Source organism: Lissotriton helveticus, chromosome 3_1 (assembly GCF_964261635.1).
Source record: "Lissotriton helveticus chromosome 3_1, aLisHel1.1, whole genome shotgun sequence".
Taxonomy (NCBI): domain Eukaryota; kingdom Metazoa; phylum Chordata; class Amphibia; order Caudata; family Salamandridae; genus Lissotriton; species Lissotriton helveticus.
The window spans coordinates 1,954,829,542-1,954,848,548 of record NC_136061.1 but is presented as its reverse complement, the minus strand read 5'-3'; the positions used below and the strand labels follow the sequence as shown (position 1 = coordinate 1,954,848,548).

General features: G+C 44.3%; 1 protein-coding gene across 1 annotated transcript in view; it reads right to left on the bottom strand.

Moving 5' to 3' along the window:
- Window positions 1–252: 252 nt before the first annotated feature.
- C3_1H15orf61 (chromosome 3_1 C15orf61 homolog) overlaps window positions 253–19,007 on the bottom strand; it is a 30,336-nt gene continuing 11,581 nt past the window's right edge. The window contains exons 2-3 of the mRNA XM_078683052.1: window positions 17,448–17,783; window positions 253–2,027 (exon numbers count right to left, since the gene is read on the bottom strand). Of these exons, the coding sequence (XP_078539178.1) occupies window positions 1,900–2,027; window positions 17,448–17,781 (462 nt within the window). The 5' untranslated portion in view covers window positions 17,782–17,783 and the 3' untranslated portion in view covers window positions 253–1,899. The remainder of the gene's footprint in view (window positions 2,028–17,447; window positions 17,784–19,007) is intronic.

The window sequence follows — 19,007 nt, the reverse complement described above, 5'->3', positions numbered from 1 at the left end:
CATGAGATATCTCCTATAGCGAAGAGAGAAAATACTGGCAGGGGAGTTTAGTGCCTTAAGGAGAATGTTAGCAATGTAACACAATGGCAACCCAGTACACTTATTAAGAACAAGTGAAGGTTGTAGCGATACAAAATAATTCTTCCCTGCAGACTTATTTAAATCATAGTTTCAGCAATATGTGGATACATAATTTGCCCAAAAAAACACATTCAATCCTTAGAACATAGTGTCCATTCAATCAGAAACAGATTAGTTTAAATACATTTATTAGCACATATGCTACCTTACTGACAAATAAGTGATCACACAATGCAAGAAAAATTGTTTAAATAAGTCCACAGTGAACAACTGTTTCACTGATAATCCTTACTTCAGATGCAACCCTTGTAATTGCATTCCGAAGGAAGTGTATAGTATTTAGTTATACTGTAAGATTATTATACTTTCTTTTATATTGTGTCTTGTGAATGGCTAGTATGTTCAGATCTCTTGTCCCCCCACACTTCCTCCCTTGAAGCCTTGGACTGATTACCCTCCCTGCCCTGAGTGTCACATGCAAACGAACTCCCCCGCCACAGTCCCTGTCTGCAACGTGCTTCCTCTATGCCCCACAAACCCCCCAAAAAGGGTCAGATAATTGAGTTCTATTATTTTTTAATTTCCTTATGAAGGTTCTGATGTGATTATTAGTTTGGATTGACACAATGTCATAGATTAATGACTCTATTATGTTCTTGTTCATAGAGAGTGAAGGTGTTGTGTGCATTTTATAACTTTGCTGTTTAGCCCTGATGGTTTGTGAGTTGGGTATGTAAGTCTATAGCTAGTTCCATGAAATTTCGAGCACTACCTGTTCAGGGGCGCCTTGAGCCTTTGCACAGATACAACAAACACTGCGGCAGAAGATCTTATCCATATTTTTCTCTATGTAGATACAAATGACAGATTGTTCCACTTCACTTTTCAAAAATGTCTTTGTAGATATGGCAACTGGGAGACAAAATCTTTTCACTTTCCCCTGTAATGTCGTCAAGAAAAATCTCCCTTTTGGAGGCATTCATGGGCTTCTTAGTGCTCCCATGTACTTCTCAAACACTTTCTGATTGCTGTTCTTAGGCTATACAGATTCGTGTTGCAATTTGGTTGCTCTTACATGATTTCCATGGGGCTCAGATGGTCTCCGCAGAAGATTCAGAGGTTTCATAGGGCCTGCTCGGGGGTTTTCACAGAGGCTGATGAAGGTATTCTCAGTAGTTCTTTAATTATTTTAAGAGGAGTTTTGGAAACTGCCCAAGTTTTCTCAAGAGTTCTCCAGATACTACTCAGGGACGTCCCTTGGATTCCATATATTTTCTTGAGGGCTTTTCGGTTGTTCCTCATGTGCTTTTCTGGTGCTCCTCCTTGGGCTTTTAAAAGGACTCTTCATTATTTCTCTTTCACACTTTGAGGGCTCCGAGGATGCTAATCAGATGAATCTCGGGAACTCTACTTAATGCTTCTACCCAGGTAAGTGTGCCTTTTCTGAAAGCTTCTAATGGGTTTCTGCTGAGACTCTGAGGAACTTGAGGTACAATGCTAGCCATGGGCTGCAACAGTGCTTTTCTCTGAAGGTGTAACTGAGGACATTTTAATCTGACAGGACGCAAATGGGACAGGAAGACGAAAAAAACAGGATAACAGTTTTGTTCCATTTTAGCTTTTCATTTAAAAATAAATATACTGTCTCAACAAACAATAAGAGTGTAGTTTCCCAGAAGAGCACACATAGTAGACATTGGTGAACTCAAATTAAACATGCAAGAACCAAAAACACAGGATCACGTGCTCTCGCTCTTTCCAAGAGAGCGGAAATGAGTTCTCTAACTCTCTACAAGACGTCTGCGCAGAAATCTCTTCTCAGAACATGGCCTCCTCATTCTCTTTGTAAGCAAAGTAAATGGTGACTGAGCCACTGTTGGTATGGACAGTCTCTGTGATTCTAGCAAAGAACCAGGAGCTGATCCCATACAGTAAAGTTGGAATGCCTGTAAAAAAAGATAAATGTATATTATACATATGTATATATAAATAAATAAATGACCCACAATTACACAGTACACTGTTGTAGTTGCATTTGTGTAGGACGTCTGGGGTTGTGGCTTGCACGGGTAGAGTTTTGATGCACGTGAGCACCAAAGTTGTCGTATTGAAGTGAAAATGAGTATGAGAAGATGTTCAAGCACATCGGGCGAAAGCACAAGAAAGATGTGCTCCCATGGATATTATCATATGCTGGGTGCTTTCAGCTCACTGTGAATTAAAAACCTCATTCTAGAATCATCTGCCAGGCAAGCCGAGGTATTCTGCTACTTAGGTTACTGTGGCACTCTTTGCAAATGGCATTTATGAGGTCGACATCAGAAGGTCAATTAACCCGTTGTGTGCTCATGACAAGCTCAGCTCGTCATGAGGCACGGTCGTGCTGTGCTCATGACGAGCCGAGCTCGTCATGACCGTTGCGTTGCGCCGCGCCCACGCGCGGATAATTCCTCTGCTGTGCTGGGCGTTCCATTGGAACGGGCGTGGTCATGATGAGCTCAGCTCGTCATGAGCACAGCGCCACCGTGCTGCATGACGAGCCAAGCTCGTCATGAGCACCGGGGCGTGCGCACGCCCCCCTATCCCCCCAGCACAGCGGGGGAATTAGCCCCGCAGGGGAGGGGTTAATTGTACAGAACTCGTCCCAAAACACATCTTAGTTGGAGCTTGAAAGCACATCATCACCAACTACATAGTGCCCTCACTCAATGAAGTACTGGTTAAATGTTTTGCAAATACAGTTTCTCTCAGCTATTCAGGTGCTTTGAATCACACTTAGTGCAAATCAGCACAATGCCGTAAATAAAACTAAACACACAGGGGCGTATTCACAAAGGCAAATGTATGTGTGTACACATACTCATATTTATATTTACTACTAAACCTAGGTGAAAGTCTATACTTTTTTCCCCTTTCACCATTTCAGAGTGTAGTTTTGCACCTAGGCGAAATCTTAAAAGTCTCCTCTCCTCCATAGAGGGGTTGGAGCCTCCGCCTAAGGTATTTACAACCGTAAAGCTACAACAAATAACTTTATGATTATAGTTTATGTTCTGCCTACTTGGTGAACATGTCTGTCACCAAGGTGCAGACCTCAGTAAGTGGCGTGGGACTCCACAATAGAGATGGTGAGTCCTACCAAAGGAATGGAGACCTCTGAATGCAATGGCATTAGGCAAATACTATAAGATTGACCCAAATCTCACACACACAACATACTTTCGCTTCAAATCACATAAATATAGCCCACATTCTAGGCTCAGCACGTTTGCCATTCTAATACATGACTCAGCAGTCACTGGGAACTGCATTCAGCCCCCAAGATGCAGACAACACTCAAGAGGAAAATGACTTTTACTGAGAAGAAGGCCATTGCAGTGAAATTTGTGGTAAAACACCACAAACAACTGCATGGTCTGCCTTCATTCACCCTAAGTGGACCACACAAGACAGCCTTGCGGTATGTCACAAGCTCTGTTAATGCACAGGCGGAGGAGGCATGCACCACGGGGGACATTAAGAAGAAATGGCTTGTGAAAGAAGTTCTCCAGGATTCAGCAGGAAAATCTATTTCTGGATGAGCACCTTGATATAGGCTGTCTCATCACCCTCAAAGTCTATCCTCTCCATGATGCACCCTTGCCCTTTATATGGATTGCCTTTTGCAGACAAACCAGATGTTAAGCCAGATAAGAACTACACGCTCCACTCTAGCCCTAAAATGTATCCTACCACCACTCACTTATGTCTAACCTCCCAACCAAACACTGTTTTGCAGATATATATATCTATATATATATACATACACACACACACATCTATATATCTATCCCGCACACACTACCTCTGACACACACCCTTTGACCCCGATGTTTTAATTTACTTGTATTCTTCCTTCTCTCATATAGTCACCATTACAAGTAAATGCGTTGCTACAATTGGGGCAGGAGTACTTCCAAATATGGCAGGGCAACACAGTTTTCTCAACTCTAATTTATATATTCATTGCCTTAACACTATTTTACTAATACACTTTTTATTTTAATCCACTCTTAAGAGTCTGAGATGCCGACTAATCCCCCACCTCTACTTCTGCTCCGAACGTTGCACCAAAAACCAGACTGGTTACGCACTGCACACACGGTAGAGACTGGTATTTATACATATAAGTGACAAGTTAGTAGTACGAATACTGTCCAAGATCCCTAAATCAAACCATGTTCATATTTACTCAATTGCGGTGATGTCATCTGTTAATTTATTTTATCTTTAGGCTTGCATTGTAAGGGTAGCACATAAATATTTCTTGTGTTACTTAAATTGGTTATAATTTCAAAACTGTTTTGTTAACCGTGTCTGTAGAAGTACTGAATAAATCTTTATTTTATGTATTTCAACTGTTTTTATCTTCCTCGGGAATGGAACTGGGAACACTGAGCCCGACAATGGTGCTGCACAATCCACAAGTGGAGCAAAGTGGACAATCACAGGGGGGCTAATCAAAGTTCCTCTGGCAGTCAACATTGCACACAAAGAAGAGGAGCACGAGATGGTTGAGGATGAGAAAGGGAATAAGCAGAAGGACATTGTTACCCCACCACAAAAAACCATAGACTAGGACCACATTAAAAAAACACAAGTGTCTTTGTTGCAGTTGATGCCAGTTATGCTCCCCCCCATCTCCTCAAACCCTTCAGATCTCTAACCCCACTACTTCAGCAGAGGTACAAATAGGGCACACACATACCCAAGCCATCACTGAACGAACTTTTTTAGCATCCTTAAGTCACAATTCAGATATCTTCACCGTAAAGGGAAGGGGTAAAATATTACCCAGAGGTTGTGTGTAGGACAATAGTGGACTGTTTAATGAGATCCTATCCTAAATGCATCATTTATATATACATGCAGCGGTGATGAGTGAAATTCAATTAACGGAGGCTGCAGGACCCACAGCGGGCATGCCAAAGGCAAGCTCCTCTGCACGCAAAACACCTTAGCCCAGGGCCAGGACCTCGTGTCCTCTTTTTTTCAAACTCTTTTTGAGTTATTTTTGTTACAGCTGGGTGATAATCACAGGCAGAAGTAGAGAACAATTAACAAGTGACAGGAGTTGTTCGTTGGGACTGCTGTCTCTTTCCATTCAAAGTAACTGGATCAACGTTCGAAAATACATGTTGAGAAATGTAGGCGAAGCCTGCTGTAAAATACAGCATATGTGGTAATATTGTTCATGCACTATGTAGCCATGTCCGGTATGTCTCGGGCTCCTGTACTAAGTAGTAAGATTAGTGAACGTCTGGGTGATAGGGAAGGAGGGATGAGAGAGAAATAAAGAAAGGGAGAAAAAAGGTGGGTGGGCGTGGTGGGGGACATCTGAGCATCAGCAAGGGCTGAAAGGGTGACCGCAGGGGGATCATGGGTAGGTGGGGTTCTTCCCAGCATGGTAACACCCATGGCTCTTGCGCGGCTAGGGAGACTGATCGCTGCACATGGTGTGTGCGTAAGTGGGGCTGCGGGCCTAATGTATAGTAAAGTATCTGTAAAGCCTTGGGGTTTAAGAGGGCCGGACATCAAGTATCAATTCCCGAAACTGTGTACTCAAAGTGTCCCAGGCTGCAGCTATGGTTAGTTTAAGGAGACAACGGGATTTCTCCTAATGTAGAGTGGTACTCTCTGATTCTATCCATCAGGGCAGCGCCCTGTGCTATTGTGAGACCCTCTTGTGCAGCGTGTGTGCAGCAGAAGGACCATGTTTGCAAATGTGCTTGCACTTTGTGGTTCATCCTTTGTCTGTAACTTCTAAGGGCAGTCACTTCCCACGTGTTCAGTGTAGGTAGTTCCGTAACGGCACACAGGGCGTCATGCACTGCGCTCCCATAGTGGGCTATGGTGGGGCGTACCATAATGTATTGGAGATTGGGTGCTGGAGACTGACATGTTGGGCACGCACAGAGTGCCGTGGGGAATATGCCGTTCAGTTTGGACGGTGTGAGATAGGTTCTGAGAATTACCATGTATTGAGTATTTTTAAAGGGCGTGTTACAAGGGACGCTTTGGGGGGCTCTAGAGCCTTGTTCCATTCGGAGTCATGTAAGGGACGCCCAATGACATCCTCCCACATTTTATGAAGGGATGTCAGGGATATCCCAGAGTGTTCTTTGGTGGCCTTAAAAATTAGGGTATTAGATGGTGTCCGGTGCCTATGGTGTGTACGGTGTGTATAACAGCACGGGTAAAAGGCTCTTCGTCCACCGTGTGCCACATGAGCCGGCACACTGCCAGCAATTGCCCATGTAAAAGGAACTGGCCTGAGGATATGTCGTCTTGACGCAGCAGCTCAAATGTGAGTAGCTGGTAGTCTTGGAACAAACTACCCACAGTCTTTATGGACTGAGCATGTAGTTTTCGAATGTAAAGGACCCAGGAAATCTCAGGAGTTCTTGAAGAGGAGTTGTGGGGGCATACAGGGGCACATGGCATATCAATTGAAAGATCCGTCCTGGGCACTTCCGGGCCACCAAGACATGCAAGGACCAAGAACGATGCAGTTTAACAGTGTGGAGTAGGAACTTGGAAGGAATGTCAGGGGTCCGTACTATCAAGCCATTGGGACATCCCTTAGAGTTGAGCCGCAAGGTAGTTTGGTTCGAATGAGGGAGCACCCAGTCTGCCTTGGCCCACCGGTAATTGCAATTTGCTTAGGGCTATTAAACGCAGTTAGTCATCCCAAAGTAGTTCCCCGAGTATTGAATCTAGTTTCCAGAAAAATTGTCTGAGTGAATAGACTGGCACATTGACAAAATAGTACAGTAGTCGATGAAGGACTACCATTTTAGAGAGGGCTATTTTGCCCGTGAAGGCAAGGGATAGGCATTTCCAGAACCGAATTTAAAGCCGTTAGTGTTCGCTTCAAGCTGCCCTCGAACAGATCTGGCTGTGAGTGGTATAAGCAGCTGCCTAAGTAACAACCCGTTTTATTTGCCCAGGCCAGTTGAACAGCTTCGAGCTGGATATCTTGTAGGGGTCTGTTGCGACATAGGTGAAAGATGCAAGAATTTACCCAGTTTTCCCTGCGGCCGCCTCAAACCCCTGGAGGGTAGCGTATCAAACACAAGGCACAGGGAAAGCGCAACGAGGCCTGATACATCCTGTGGAACAGCCTCGTGAGGTTCTTCGAAATGCTGCAGCCCTGTACATACCCGTTTTGGTTGGGATATATAATATTTGGTAGGAGTTAGACATAATGGTCTGTGAGAATCTTCCCAAGTATTTTATAGTCCACACACAGGAAAGCAATGATCGGAGGATAGGAGTCTCTGTCTGACTTAAGTAGGAAGAGAGGAAGACTCTCGTGCTGGTAGTTCTCCTGTAGTAGGTACCTGGTTGTACATATCTACCAGCTTAGATGCTAGGTGGGTGAAGAAATGGTCACATTACTCCAAAGGGAGACCGTCTAGTCCTTCTGTTTTGTTGACAGTCAAGTCATGGATTGCCTTTTTCACCTCGGCCACTGTAATCAAGTCATTGAGTTCTTCGTGGTCAATGGCACTGATGCTAGGTAACGGCAGGGCGGTCAAGAACTCCCGTACCCCATAGGGGGGTGGGGCTGGTGGTGCTCGATATAGCGTCGAGTAGTAGTTGTAGAACGCTTGTACCATGGCATGCTGGGAGGAGGCCTATGTCTGAGGCTATTTCAGTTATGGGGGAGCGCAGGTCTCCTGGCGGGCTGATTTGTCCCCTGCGGAGTCGTCCCCCCCATTACTCCTACCAGCCACCTCCTGTAGTTACTACTCCTCCACAACCCTATGCTCCCTGAAACCTGGCCACTTCTCCCACTGCTGTTGCCGTGCATCGCCGTACAACAGCGAAGGTGCGTTCTCATGCGCCACCTGCCTTTTCACATGCCCTCTCCTGCCCCAGCTCCCTATCCCAATAACCTCATACACCCAACACACTTGACCACACGCACCTGACCCCCACTACACCACACCCCTCCTGTCCTGCACACTTCTACACACTCCCTCCCTCACTGAACACGTCACTCAAATTTGGAACCTGCTCTTCCTGACCGAAACCTGACTGACTCCCTCATTGGCCCCAATTATCACCACAGCAATCCCTCCTGGATACAAAATCGCACAAACAGACCTGGAGGTGGAATCACTATCAACTTCAAAGAACTCATCCAATGCCCAAAACATCGGAAAGCACTCCCAGCAACATGGAACACTTGACCTTCAAACTCTTCATTTCCAACTACATCCTGAGCGTCACCCTCGTTTACCATTTTCACAGACTATACGTTAACTCCAACCTCAGACTCACCCAGTGAATGGGAGGCCCTACACACGCTTCTGGACACCTACTGGATCCCAGGTTCACCAGCGTCATCAACATCATAGTAGACAATCCCAAATCGATCACCTGGTCTCACCCACACCCTCAACAACTGCGGCATATCCATCCCACACCACTGCAGAAACACCAACACCAACACCAAATCTTCACAATGGGACTGGACTAAGATCTCAGGAGCATCCTGATTTTCCAAACTCCTACACCACCGGCCTCAATACACGAACAACCTCCCTGATTCCATCTCTACCTTCAACACCTGTATCACCGCCTGCGCAGGACCCTGGCTCCTCACAAAGCTAAACAAAGCCACAAGAACCAGATTGCAAGCAAGTTGGTACATGGAAAAGCTCAGGCTCACCAAACACCACTGCAAACCACTTGAATGCAGATGGAGACAAAGTCAGAAAAACACCAACAAAAGGACCTATAAATCCGATCGCAGACACTACGATCGGCAAATCAGAGCAACCAAATGATCTGCGCTCACCAATTGCATGGAAAGCAGCATCAACAGCGACAAGGAAATCTTTGACATGGTGAAAGACTACAACTCTGTGGCAGAAAGTTCCAGCAGTGTAACCCTATCTCAAGACCTCTGCACCCGGCTGTCACTATTCTTCAGCACCAGAGTCACCAGCATCTACAAAAACGTTGAGCCCCAACCAGACACTTCAACCCTCATAGCCCTCCTGCCCATCACCAACAACACCCAGAGGACCACCCCGATTGCCTGGCCCACCATTACCACTCAAGAAATCGCAACAACCGTACAGTTCATGCACTCCGGAGCACCCTTGGATCCCTGCCATCATCACTTCTTCATCAAAGGACTGGACCCAATCAGCACAGCCCTCACCCTGATCCTGAACGACCCAATCATCACAGCCAGCTGCCCTAGATGCCTGGAACCATGCCACAGGACTCCCCCGCCTCAAGAAATCCTACGCAACTTGAAGACGCTAGCCAACGACCGCCTATCTCCCTGCTGCTCTACCCAGCAAAAACAAAATGAAAAAGATGATAAACAAATGCCTACGCACCCACCTCACTGACAACCACCTCCTTGACACCACTTAATCAAGATTCAGGTCCAACCAGAGTAAAGAGACCGCCCTCAACACAGTCACAGATAACATTCAAATGATCATGGATCACAATTTCCCACCCAATATTTACCCAATGACCACACACGGTCAACATCCAAGGTTCTCCACTTCGCTTTATTTGCTCTTTACCAATAGGCTGCATCCACTGGGTCAGCCATTCCCCCTTCACCTTGGAAGCAGTTGACCTCAGCCGAGAAGTTCCACAAGGATCCTCACTCAGCCTCACTGTTTTCAAAGCCGACTTGATCTCAGTCACCAGCATCAACGTGCCCATGGAATCAACATCATATCCTAGACAGAGGACACCCAACTCATACTCTCCCTCTCCAAGATCCCTAATACCTGGACCAATGTCTCTGCCTGCATGACTGATGTCAGCAGATGGTTGAAAATCATTTGCCTCGAGCTGAACACAGACAAGATGGAAGTAGTAATCTTTGGCAAAGACGCCTCACTCTAGGATTCCACCTGCTGAGGTGGACCCACACCCCTCCTGGCAATCCATGCAAAGAACATCCGAATAGTAATTGATAACCAACTCACTATGACTGGCCAAGTGAACGCAGTCTCCATCTACTGCTTCCACACACTATACATACTCAAGAATATCTTCAATTGGCTCCCCACTAATACTTGCAGAACTGTCACCCAAGCTCTCATCACCAGCAAGCTGGACCACGGCAACATACTCTATGCTGGAATCAACACAACTGACTAAAAGACTCCAGACCATACAAATCTCAGCAGCCAGACTCAACCTCCCACCCTCAGGGATGTGGAATTCCTATAGCACGACGCCCTGGACATATTGCTTGGGGTCAAGGACAACACGTTTTCTTGTTTATTTTGTCCTTGTGACAAGTAGGCCCAACCCACTACATCATAAACCCTTTGACTGCCAGATTACAGTACCACATTATGGATCAGGGAAAGGCATTGCCTGCAGCTAAGGTGATATTTTTGTCTATGTGTTAATGCTGTTCAAACTTGTATTTATGGGTCATTAATGCAAAACCTTTATTATGGTGAGCGATTTAAGTACATGTTGTTAGCTCAGACTGTACTACTGACAGTGGTTCCAGTATAAAAATGTGTACACATGTTTTCAATGTTTAGCAATATGAGGCTATGTATGCTGCTCCCAGAATGCTCTCTGATTAGATGCAAATATATGCAGAAGCTTGATAGCAAGATTGATTATTCTTTGCTTTCAAAATAAAATGTTCACAAGAAATTGCAAAAACATTTCGCTAAACTACTGTAACATTTTAGGTACCTTTTTTTGCAGCATTATTTAGTAAAATGTGTTGATGTATGCTAGTATTTCTCAATAATATTCATAATGATAAATCAGTGTAACCAAAGATTATGGAACATAAAAATAAACAAGTATTGGTAAAGTCAATTGGTCCGAAATTGTTGGTCAGCCTTTTGGTTTTGTCAATGCGTGACTTGTTGTGGCATGGGTTTAGTAAAACCTTATTGGTGTGGTAGCTGTCGGGCCCTCATCATTATAACAAACATTGACAAAAGCAAAAATAGTTTTGGTCTCAGAAAGCACACATTGCTACAGCAGTTCCTGGCACTGAACAAAATGAATGTCAACTATGCTCCTTGTGAAAGAACAGAATGCCGTCACTCACAATGAAGCTAGCTAATAGACAGAATTTTAATAAACACAAAGTTCATGGTTAACAGCAAACCTAATTAGGGGCCCACTGATTAAATAAAGTCATAAAAGTGCACTCATGTCCCTGCATTAAGTGCAGATATACAACATTCGTGAATTCACAAGACTTTACAGAATTAGGCCAAGAAATAGTACTCCTAGAAAATACTTTTTAACAGCATTTTATCATGAGCAAATTTGCAGGGGTAGATTTGCTCATGAGAAAATCTGAGTGTTTGCAAGTTCACTTTCCCTCCAACCACTTTTTCCCAACCCATGAAGAAGTTTTGTCTGCCATTGTCAGGAGTACATTTCCAACCTTTCTCAGTATGGGAAAAGATTACAGAAGAGTTGGTGAAAACCCTTAAAACATGCAAGTTAGTAGGTTTGCACAGATTCAAAAGGGCATTCCAACCCTGGAACTGTTACTTACCATTAATTTCAGTGCCAGTATTTAAATCTGCAGAAACGTGGCAGATTGCTAGTAATCAAACCCTACTATGGAAGGAGCCTTGGCATATTCAGAGAGGCTATTCCGGAGCTCTTATATTATGAGATTGCTGCCATAATTCGTTACAGCATTACATGGCACAAAAGGGACAAGTAGATTTTGTTACAGGACAAGTAGATTTATGAAGCAACCTACCCCATGGACAAGTAGATATTTTATTAAATTCCACACCCCTGTATATTACTAAAGCATGATGTGGTAGCACACTGTCATTTACAGTCAGCACATTTTCCATTGAAATAACCACAAAATGTCCTAGTGATATGCAGTTCAACTATACAGCGTACAAACGATGTTTCGAAATTGGGGTTCTGCAAATAATTATCCTTTGCACTGCAAAGTAAAGTGTTCTGATTATTTTTGGTGCTATTAAAATTTTTATTACAAATGTGCTTTCCGAATTGCTGATATATTTTAAAATAGCTGTACTATTCATTTACAATCTATTTAAATGTGTGTCAGAAAAAAACTGACGTTCTACAGCCTTTAGTTTCACAAGGATTGTCAGATAATTCACTTTACAAACTCTTCTAACTTTGCAGTCAGAAGTTCACTTTATAAAATCCTCTAACTTTGCAGTTAGAGAAAAATAAGCTAAACAACCATCCCCAAGATAAAATAAGCAGCAATTTGTAAGAAGACATAGGCTGATATTTGACCTATGTCTTTGGACACACAACAAATGAGACAAAATAAAAAGATTCAAAGGTGTCTGTTTTGCTCTTCAGTTTCTGAATAAACAGAACACCTGTTCTTTGACAGCTCGAGCTCTCGTGGCAGAACGGGCCAGTAACCTGCAAAAATAGCTCCTGATAAAATCTTACTCCTAAAGAATGGGCAAGTAGATTTTTCGAGGCGTGCAAAACCATTTGTAGGGTTTAGTCACAAGTCAGCTGTACAAAACCTCTTCGGGCAAGGAATACCTATAGGAAATTTGCTGACACACAGAATTCCTGCTCCTGTGTACATGAGAGGTGATTTGGTGTGGTCATTCACAGCAAATCTAGTAATCCTGGTACACGCTCCAAGATTTCTACCCGTTTTGTGGGGCCTTCTCCTGTGGAAGGTCTAGTATGAAGGGGTGCGCGAAAGTGGAAACTACATGATTGCTGGAAGGTTCACCCAGTGTTCAGTGAGATCCAGTGTTCCAGTTAAGAAAGAAAAGGGGTCCGGAAATGCTAAGCCGCCTCTTATTATATCTGCAGGTCACCCTGTATTAGAGGATGAGGTGATCTTAGGCTTCTGATGTAGACATGGGGCATTACAGTAACCGATTACCCGGAAGGAGTATGATGCAGGGGGCAGATAATGGGAACTAGTGTTCTTTTTGTATGCACCTTGACTAGTAAGGCAGTTTCATACAAACCTCCAGCAGAACATCTCACCTAAGACGAGGGAGGGATGGGGGACTGGGATGGGAGGGTACGATAAGGATTAGAGGTCTTCGGAGGCACAAGATCAACAAGGAAAGGAGCTGGAGAAAGATTAGGGAGAAGAGACATTGGAGGATTTGGCGGCTGGTCAGTGGCGGCTTGGGCACAAAGGTACCAGGCAAGCTTTCCTGGTCAAGGTCAATAAGAGACCAATCAGAGGAAAACTTCAGAAGAAAGCGCTAAAGTTTCCTTCCCTCCTCCAGTGTCTACCTTGTTTGGGTTGCTTGCTCCTCTATCAGCTGTCTCACCATAACAGTTACGCTCTGAACTTACCTGGCTGCTGTGCTTCTCCAGTGTGTCCTCTCGTAATATTCTATTGTCTTCCTCACAGAGTCATATGGACCCCTCTGTTTCCTAGTCCTCGGGTTCTCCAGGTTCTGCTTACTGCAACCCCTTTACTTTGAACCGGATGCTACGGGAAGGACGTGTACCCATAAGCATTGAACAACCATTAGTCCATAAGAAGCTGATATCAAACTTCTGTTGGGTCAGTTGGGGATAGAAAAAAGGCGGACACCAAATTAAAATTGTCCCCCATCAGCAAATTAGATAGCTAAAAGAACAGCCACTTTTGCAAATAAGGGCGGTTTTAAAACTTGTGAAGACAAGCTGTAGAAGTGTTTTGCAAGATATGTAAGAATGCACGCATTCATGCTTACGGCAATATTTGAGGTAATATCAGAGAAATCAGCAGTAAAAACCAGCCCATTAGATCATAAAACAGGCCCATAAACAGCTAAAAAAACAACCCATACACTGATTTTTGAGACCAGTCCTTCAGTTATTGCCAGATTCCCCTACATGCCAGTCTGACCCCAACTACTGAAGACTCCTACGGTGTTTCTCTAGCCCTCACACCTATTTTTCCCATATCAAGAGCATGTGCTCCGAGTTCCTGCGACTCGGAACTACATCACATTCTACGGGCAGAATCTTGAGAATTAGCATTGGAATCTACCAACCATATCGTTTTGTAACTCAAAACACACACCATCACCTTCAATAAAGACTGTATCTGCTCTGCAGAAAGTAAAGGCACTTTTGAGGAGAGAGTGTTCTTCAGAGCACTAGAACTACTAAGATCTAGGACTAGTATCCTTGGCAGCCAGATTCCCATAGGTGAGGAGACATCACATGAAGACTGTGTGTCATCTTGCTAGAAGAGCTGCAGGTCTGGCGGGTGCCAGGGAGCCTGCCAAACCTGCTGAGAAAAGGGAAGGAGTACATTACCCTACAAGGAGATGACTGCCCGAGCAGACGCCCAGCAGCAAAGTACAGGTCAGAGAAGACGGAATAAATGGAGTGTAACTGGTGGCAACCCAAGTCTAGGAGTGAGTCTCCCAGCTGTCACTAAGTTTCCTGAACAAGCATTGTGTGTCTGCATAGTCTTGACAATCATCGTGACCACAACGTTGTAGCCTGCCGTCAGGAGCTGACTGCCGTGTGGTGACTCTGCCAGTAGCTGAAACAGTGGTCAGAGGACAAAAGACAGGGGATCCCTGTTGTTTTGGGTAGTGTGACCAACTGGGCATAAGCTGTTGTTTTGCTGGAGCCTCTGCATTCTTAGACCGACACCAGGAAAAGCAGGCTAGTCAGTTTGCCTACACCGCAGCTGTGAACTGCAAGCAGGACCGCTCTGGATGCTGTTGCCTGTGGCCCATAGGCTAAAGATATCCGAGCACCCGGTAATTCAGGTTCACTAACCATGAACTCGAACATCAGCTATGCCTCTACCACCAAACTGAATGTGTAGCTTGTTCTTTTTGCATTGCAACCCTGACAAAGCTTTTAAGTAGTTGAACACAATTGAACTAACCTACGGGTGCAGAACCTGAAAAGCTTGCCTCTGTTCCATATCACCTGGTCACTTAGGACTATAATCCTGTAGCACCAGTATAAAAACCATGTGCCTTATTGATCTCACTTTGAGAAGCATTACATTTTGGTGTGTAATAAAATTACTTCTCTTTTTCTATAATAGAGTAAACATTCATTGTATCTGTTGCGTGACTGCTTGAGTTACGGGTCACAACCCCCACACTACGTCTCTGAGAAGCTTTTGACTACCTGCCCACGCTACCCTGAAACTCATCAGCAGATAGTGTACACTTGGCAGCCAGTTTGGGAGTGCAATAGTATGATAGTATGCAAGGCCATGGGACATAAGTGGTAAAAGATCCCAATATCCACATTTAAGGCCCAATAAACCGCCTGTCCTTTGCCCCCCCCAAAGGGTTCTGACACCATGCAAGACCACAGCTCCTAAAGAGGAGAGCCGAAGACACATGGATGGGCTGTTGCAAACTGAAGGAATTGAGCTACCTCAATTTCTGATCAGTATGTGGACTTATGTGCTATGAGCTTAACAACCCGAGTTTCACTAGGCAGAGGCACTAGAAGCCTCGGTCAGGGATTCCTAATTGGATTTCCCTGGACATGACATAGTTCTTCTCAGCTTAACTCTTCCATAAAACAGACCCGGACAGCCCATTTTTGCAACTGTTCCTACATGGAGTTAGGTAAATCTCCACATTCTTGTTTGTTTAAACACCTTAAATATAAGATTAGGAGATCTACAACACATATAGGAACCATTATCGCTGTTCACCGTCTTTCCTGAACTACCTCTAGCCTGCAGTGTTTTTGATCTAGAAGAAAAGAACAAATCACATGTAATGTTGCATATCTGCTAGCCACTAGGCCTGAATGCATGGTTTAAGTTCCAAATAAGACGTTTCAGTTTAAAATGATTAAAGAAAACAGCTGGACAAAATAATTATTACTGCATGGGCAAAAGTTGGAGATCAAAATAGAGCTGCGATTACCAAAGTAATGTTGGGGACATGGGCAGTTTCAACTTTAATAAACAAAGAAATCCAGGTCTTCTTATTATAGGATGACTCCATGTCCCCATGACAAAATTATTCCAGTCAAGGGCTTTCTTTTTATGTCCAGTCTCACTACAATTGGTTCAAATGAACAAATCATTACCCCCTTCTTACTGAATACACAGAATTGTTAAGTCAGGGTCCAGGATTGAGTACGGGGAATCTCAGTGACAGGCTCATCTGGTAATCCTATATTATCTGTGTAACTTGGCCCCCTCCTGTTGCCCATTTATAGCTTAGGGTTCTACTGGAAACTAAAACAAACAACTCATGGGGTAATGGTAACTCCCTCGGAAAAGGGAATGTAAAGGACTAGAATGATCTGTCCTTGGAGATTTCCAGCAACAAAATTAGCCTAGCTGTGTGTAATACGTGTGGTAATACCTATATTGTGTACTGCTTTGTAAGAATGAACTCTTTCCTGTATTCGAAGATTTAAATTTCGAGTCCCATCTTTTGCCTTCCAAATCACGTTCTTATTCTATCTGTGGCGATGTACTTGTTGAGCTTCCTACACCCTGGTGTGCGGGCTCCACAAATTAAAGCTAATTCTTCATTTTGTAGGTCTTACCACACTGTGATTATCCCGATGTCACTACCAGATGATTCCATATAACCAAGACACTTTGTTTTAAGTCCTGTGTTTTCATCTAACAAACCAGTACATTCTAAAAGGTGAAGTTGTAATTCATGCTAAAGTGACCCAACTGGCTTAACAAACTTCAAAATAATTTGTGATAGGAAAATCCTGGACAGGAAAGTTGTGTCCCGGGTGTACATGTTAATTGGCACCCATAGGTTCTGCCTGCCTTGGTGCAAACAAAAGCATGGTGTTTCTGGGGCCATCCCAGGTAGGACAGCAGGCACCCTCACTGCATACACGCCACAATGTGTGCCTACTGTCCTTCTACCTCGGCGCACTCAAAGCACTTTCCGTGGCTGGGGTCTTCCCAACTCACTGTGCCTACCCTAGAGCAAAATCTGCGTCAATTTCCGATTTTATCTGGCCTCTATGTTTGCAAGATAAGGATGGTCACTGTAGTATGCTCATCTTGGTGAGCCCTCTACAAGGCACTCTGCTGAGTCTGGCCTCGCAGCACCAGGGGCGTAACAAACCCCTACAGTGCAGTGGGGGGGGGGGGGGGGGCAACCCTTCCGCTCATGGCTAATGAGTTATTGTGAGATAAGGGAGACTTGGGAACCTCTTCACATTTTACTGGGAGGAGGGGGGCATCACTTTGTTACACCACTGCACTGCAACCAATAACAGAGTTTGCACCCGGGGTGGTCCTGCATCAGTACACCCAAAGCAGTCAATCTCCCTGTGGCCTTCTGTGGGGCCCTGCAAACCATAGAGCCCTGGTGTTGTCCTCCATCTCAGGTGACCTTCTTACTCACCAAGGTTGATGAGTTTAAGAGCAGTGAAGAGCTGGTTCGCCAGTCGCAGATCTTGCCACGGCGCCTTGGAGCAGTGGTATTTAACAAAGGGGAAACAGCCTGTCCTTAGGATGTGGTAGTTGGCCCCCTGCACTTGCCAGTTGAAGTAGGAGAGGCCAAACTGGTCATTACACACAGCGCTGTACTTGACACAGAAGGAGGTCCAGTAAGGTAGTTTCCGCTGAAGCAGGTGCTGGGTAAGCACTTCTGAGGCCTTTGGCCTAGGCCCGATGGCATGGCCTCGGAAGAGGATAACCTGCAAGCAGAGTTTGTGGGTCTTCCTCAGGAACGTCATCACTGGAAAAGAATAAAAGACTGATTTCAGGGACTAGGGCATCCGCAGACCTAAAAACAATCGCGACACTAGAAGCAAGGAGTCGCTCTGGAGAATGTGCACTTCAACCACACACATTTTACAAATATATCCTATGCTAATATTAATAATGTATGAAATGCCATTATGCAACGCTCCTTTGTGTGAGCCAACATCATACTTATGTTCTCATGGTTGCCCGTTAAAATTACTGAAGAACTTGGTGACATTACAAGTGATGACCAACAGTCTAAGATCTCACAAAACTCATAGCTAACACTCGAACTCCTGAGACATCTTTTAGTGATACTTTGTTACTTTTTTTTTAATCTTTTTTTTTTGCGGTTTGCTGGAATTGCCTAGTCACGTTTTTGTTCTGTAAAATGTGCTGCATGTAACTGTTGGTTGTTTGTTTTAGTTTCCAGTAGAAGTCCGTGTGCTTTAGTTTCCAGTTTCGGTCTCTCCTTTTTGCAATTTAATAAGTAAGTTGGTCAAATGGTGCGAATCAAGAATACAATATCCAGTTTTGCAAAAGAAGTCTGGCACTGGAATATGGTATTCCATGACATGGAATCTATGATTCCTCCTTTCGATGTGATCCCGCTGTAGGAAGGGCATGGTGTCACTTTGTTTCGTTTATTTATAAAATCTCATTATGAAGGCCCATTAGTTGCATTAAAAGGAAGACCAGCCACTGCTGTTAGCTGAGTCAAAAGAGAGGCAATGTCAGTTAGAGAGAACCTTACAATAGCTGCGAAGTAGACATGTCAAACCTGACATCCTAAGTCAGTTGTTTTCACCATTGGCATACCGTATTTTGGAACTTGCCGTTTTGTTTACCTCTTGCCTAGGCAGTGCTTGCACTGCCTCCACGAGACATGCTGTATTCAGGTATAGATTTTAAGCTTCACCCATCTTTGCAATTGTTCCTATTACTGTCCTTTGTAAATGGTGGCTTTTGATTTGTGAATAGGCTTAGTAGTCCCTCCTTACTACCTCCCTCTCTTCAGATAGTGAGCACTATATAGTTAATTAATGTCTTGCTGAAACAGGCACAACACGCTGTCCGGCTTTTGCAACCCGTCCTGGTTTGTAGTTGCTGTACCAGGAACAGCATGTTATCCCACTTCTGCAATCCATGATGCTGCAGAGGAGGTTATTTGTTTAAAGTGTGTTTTACTGTTATATGGACAAAGTTATCATTTTTT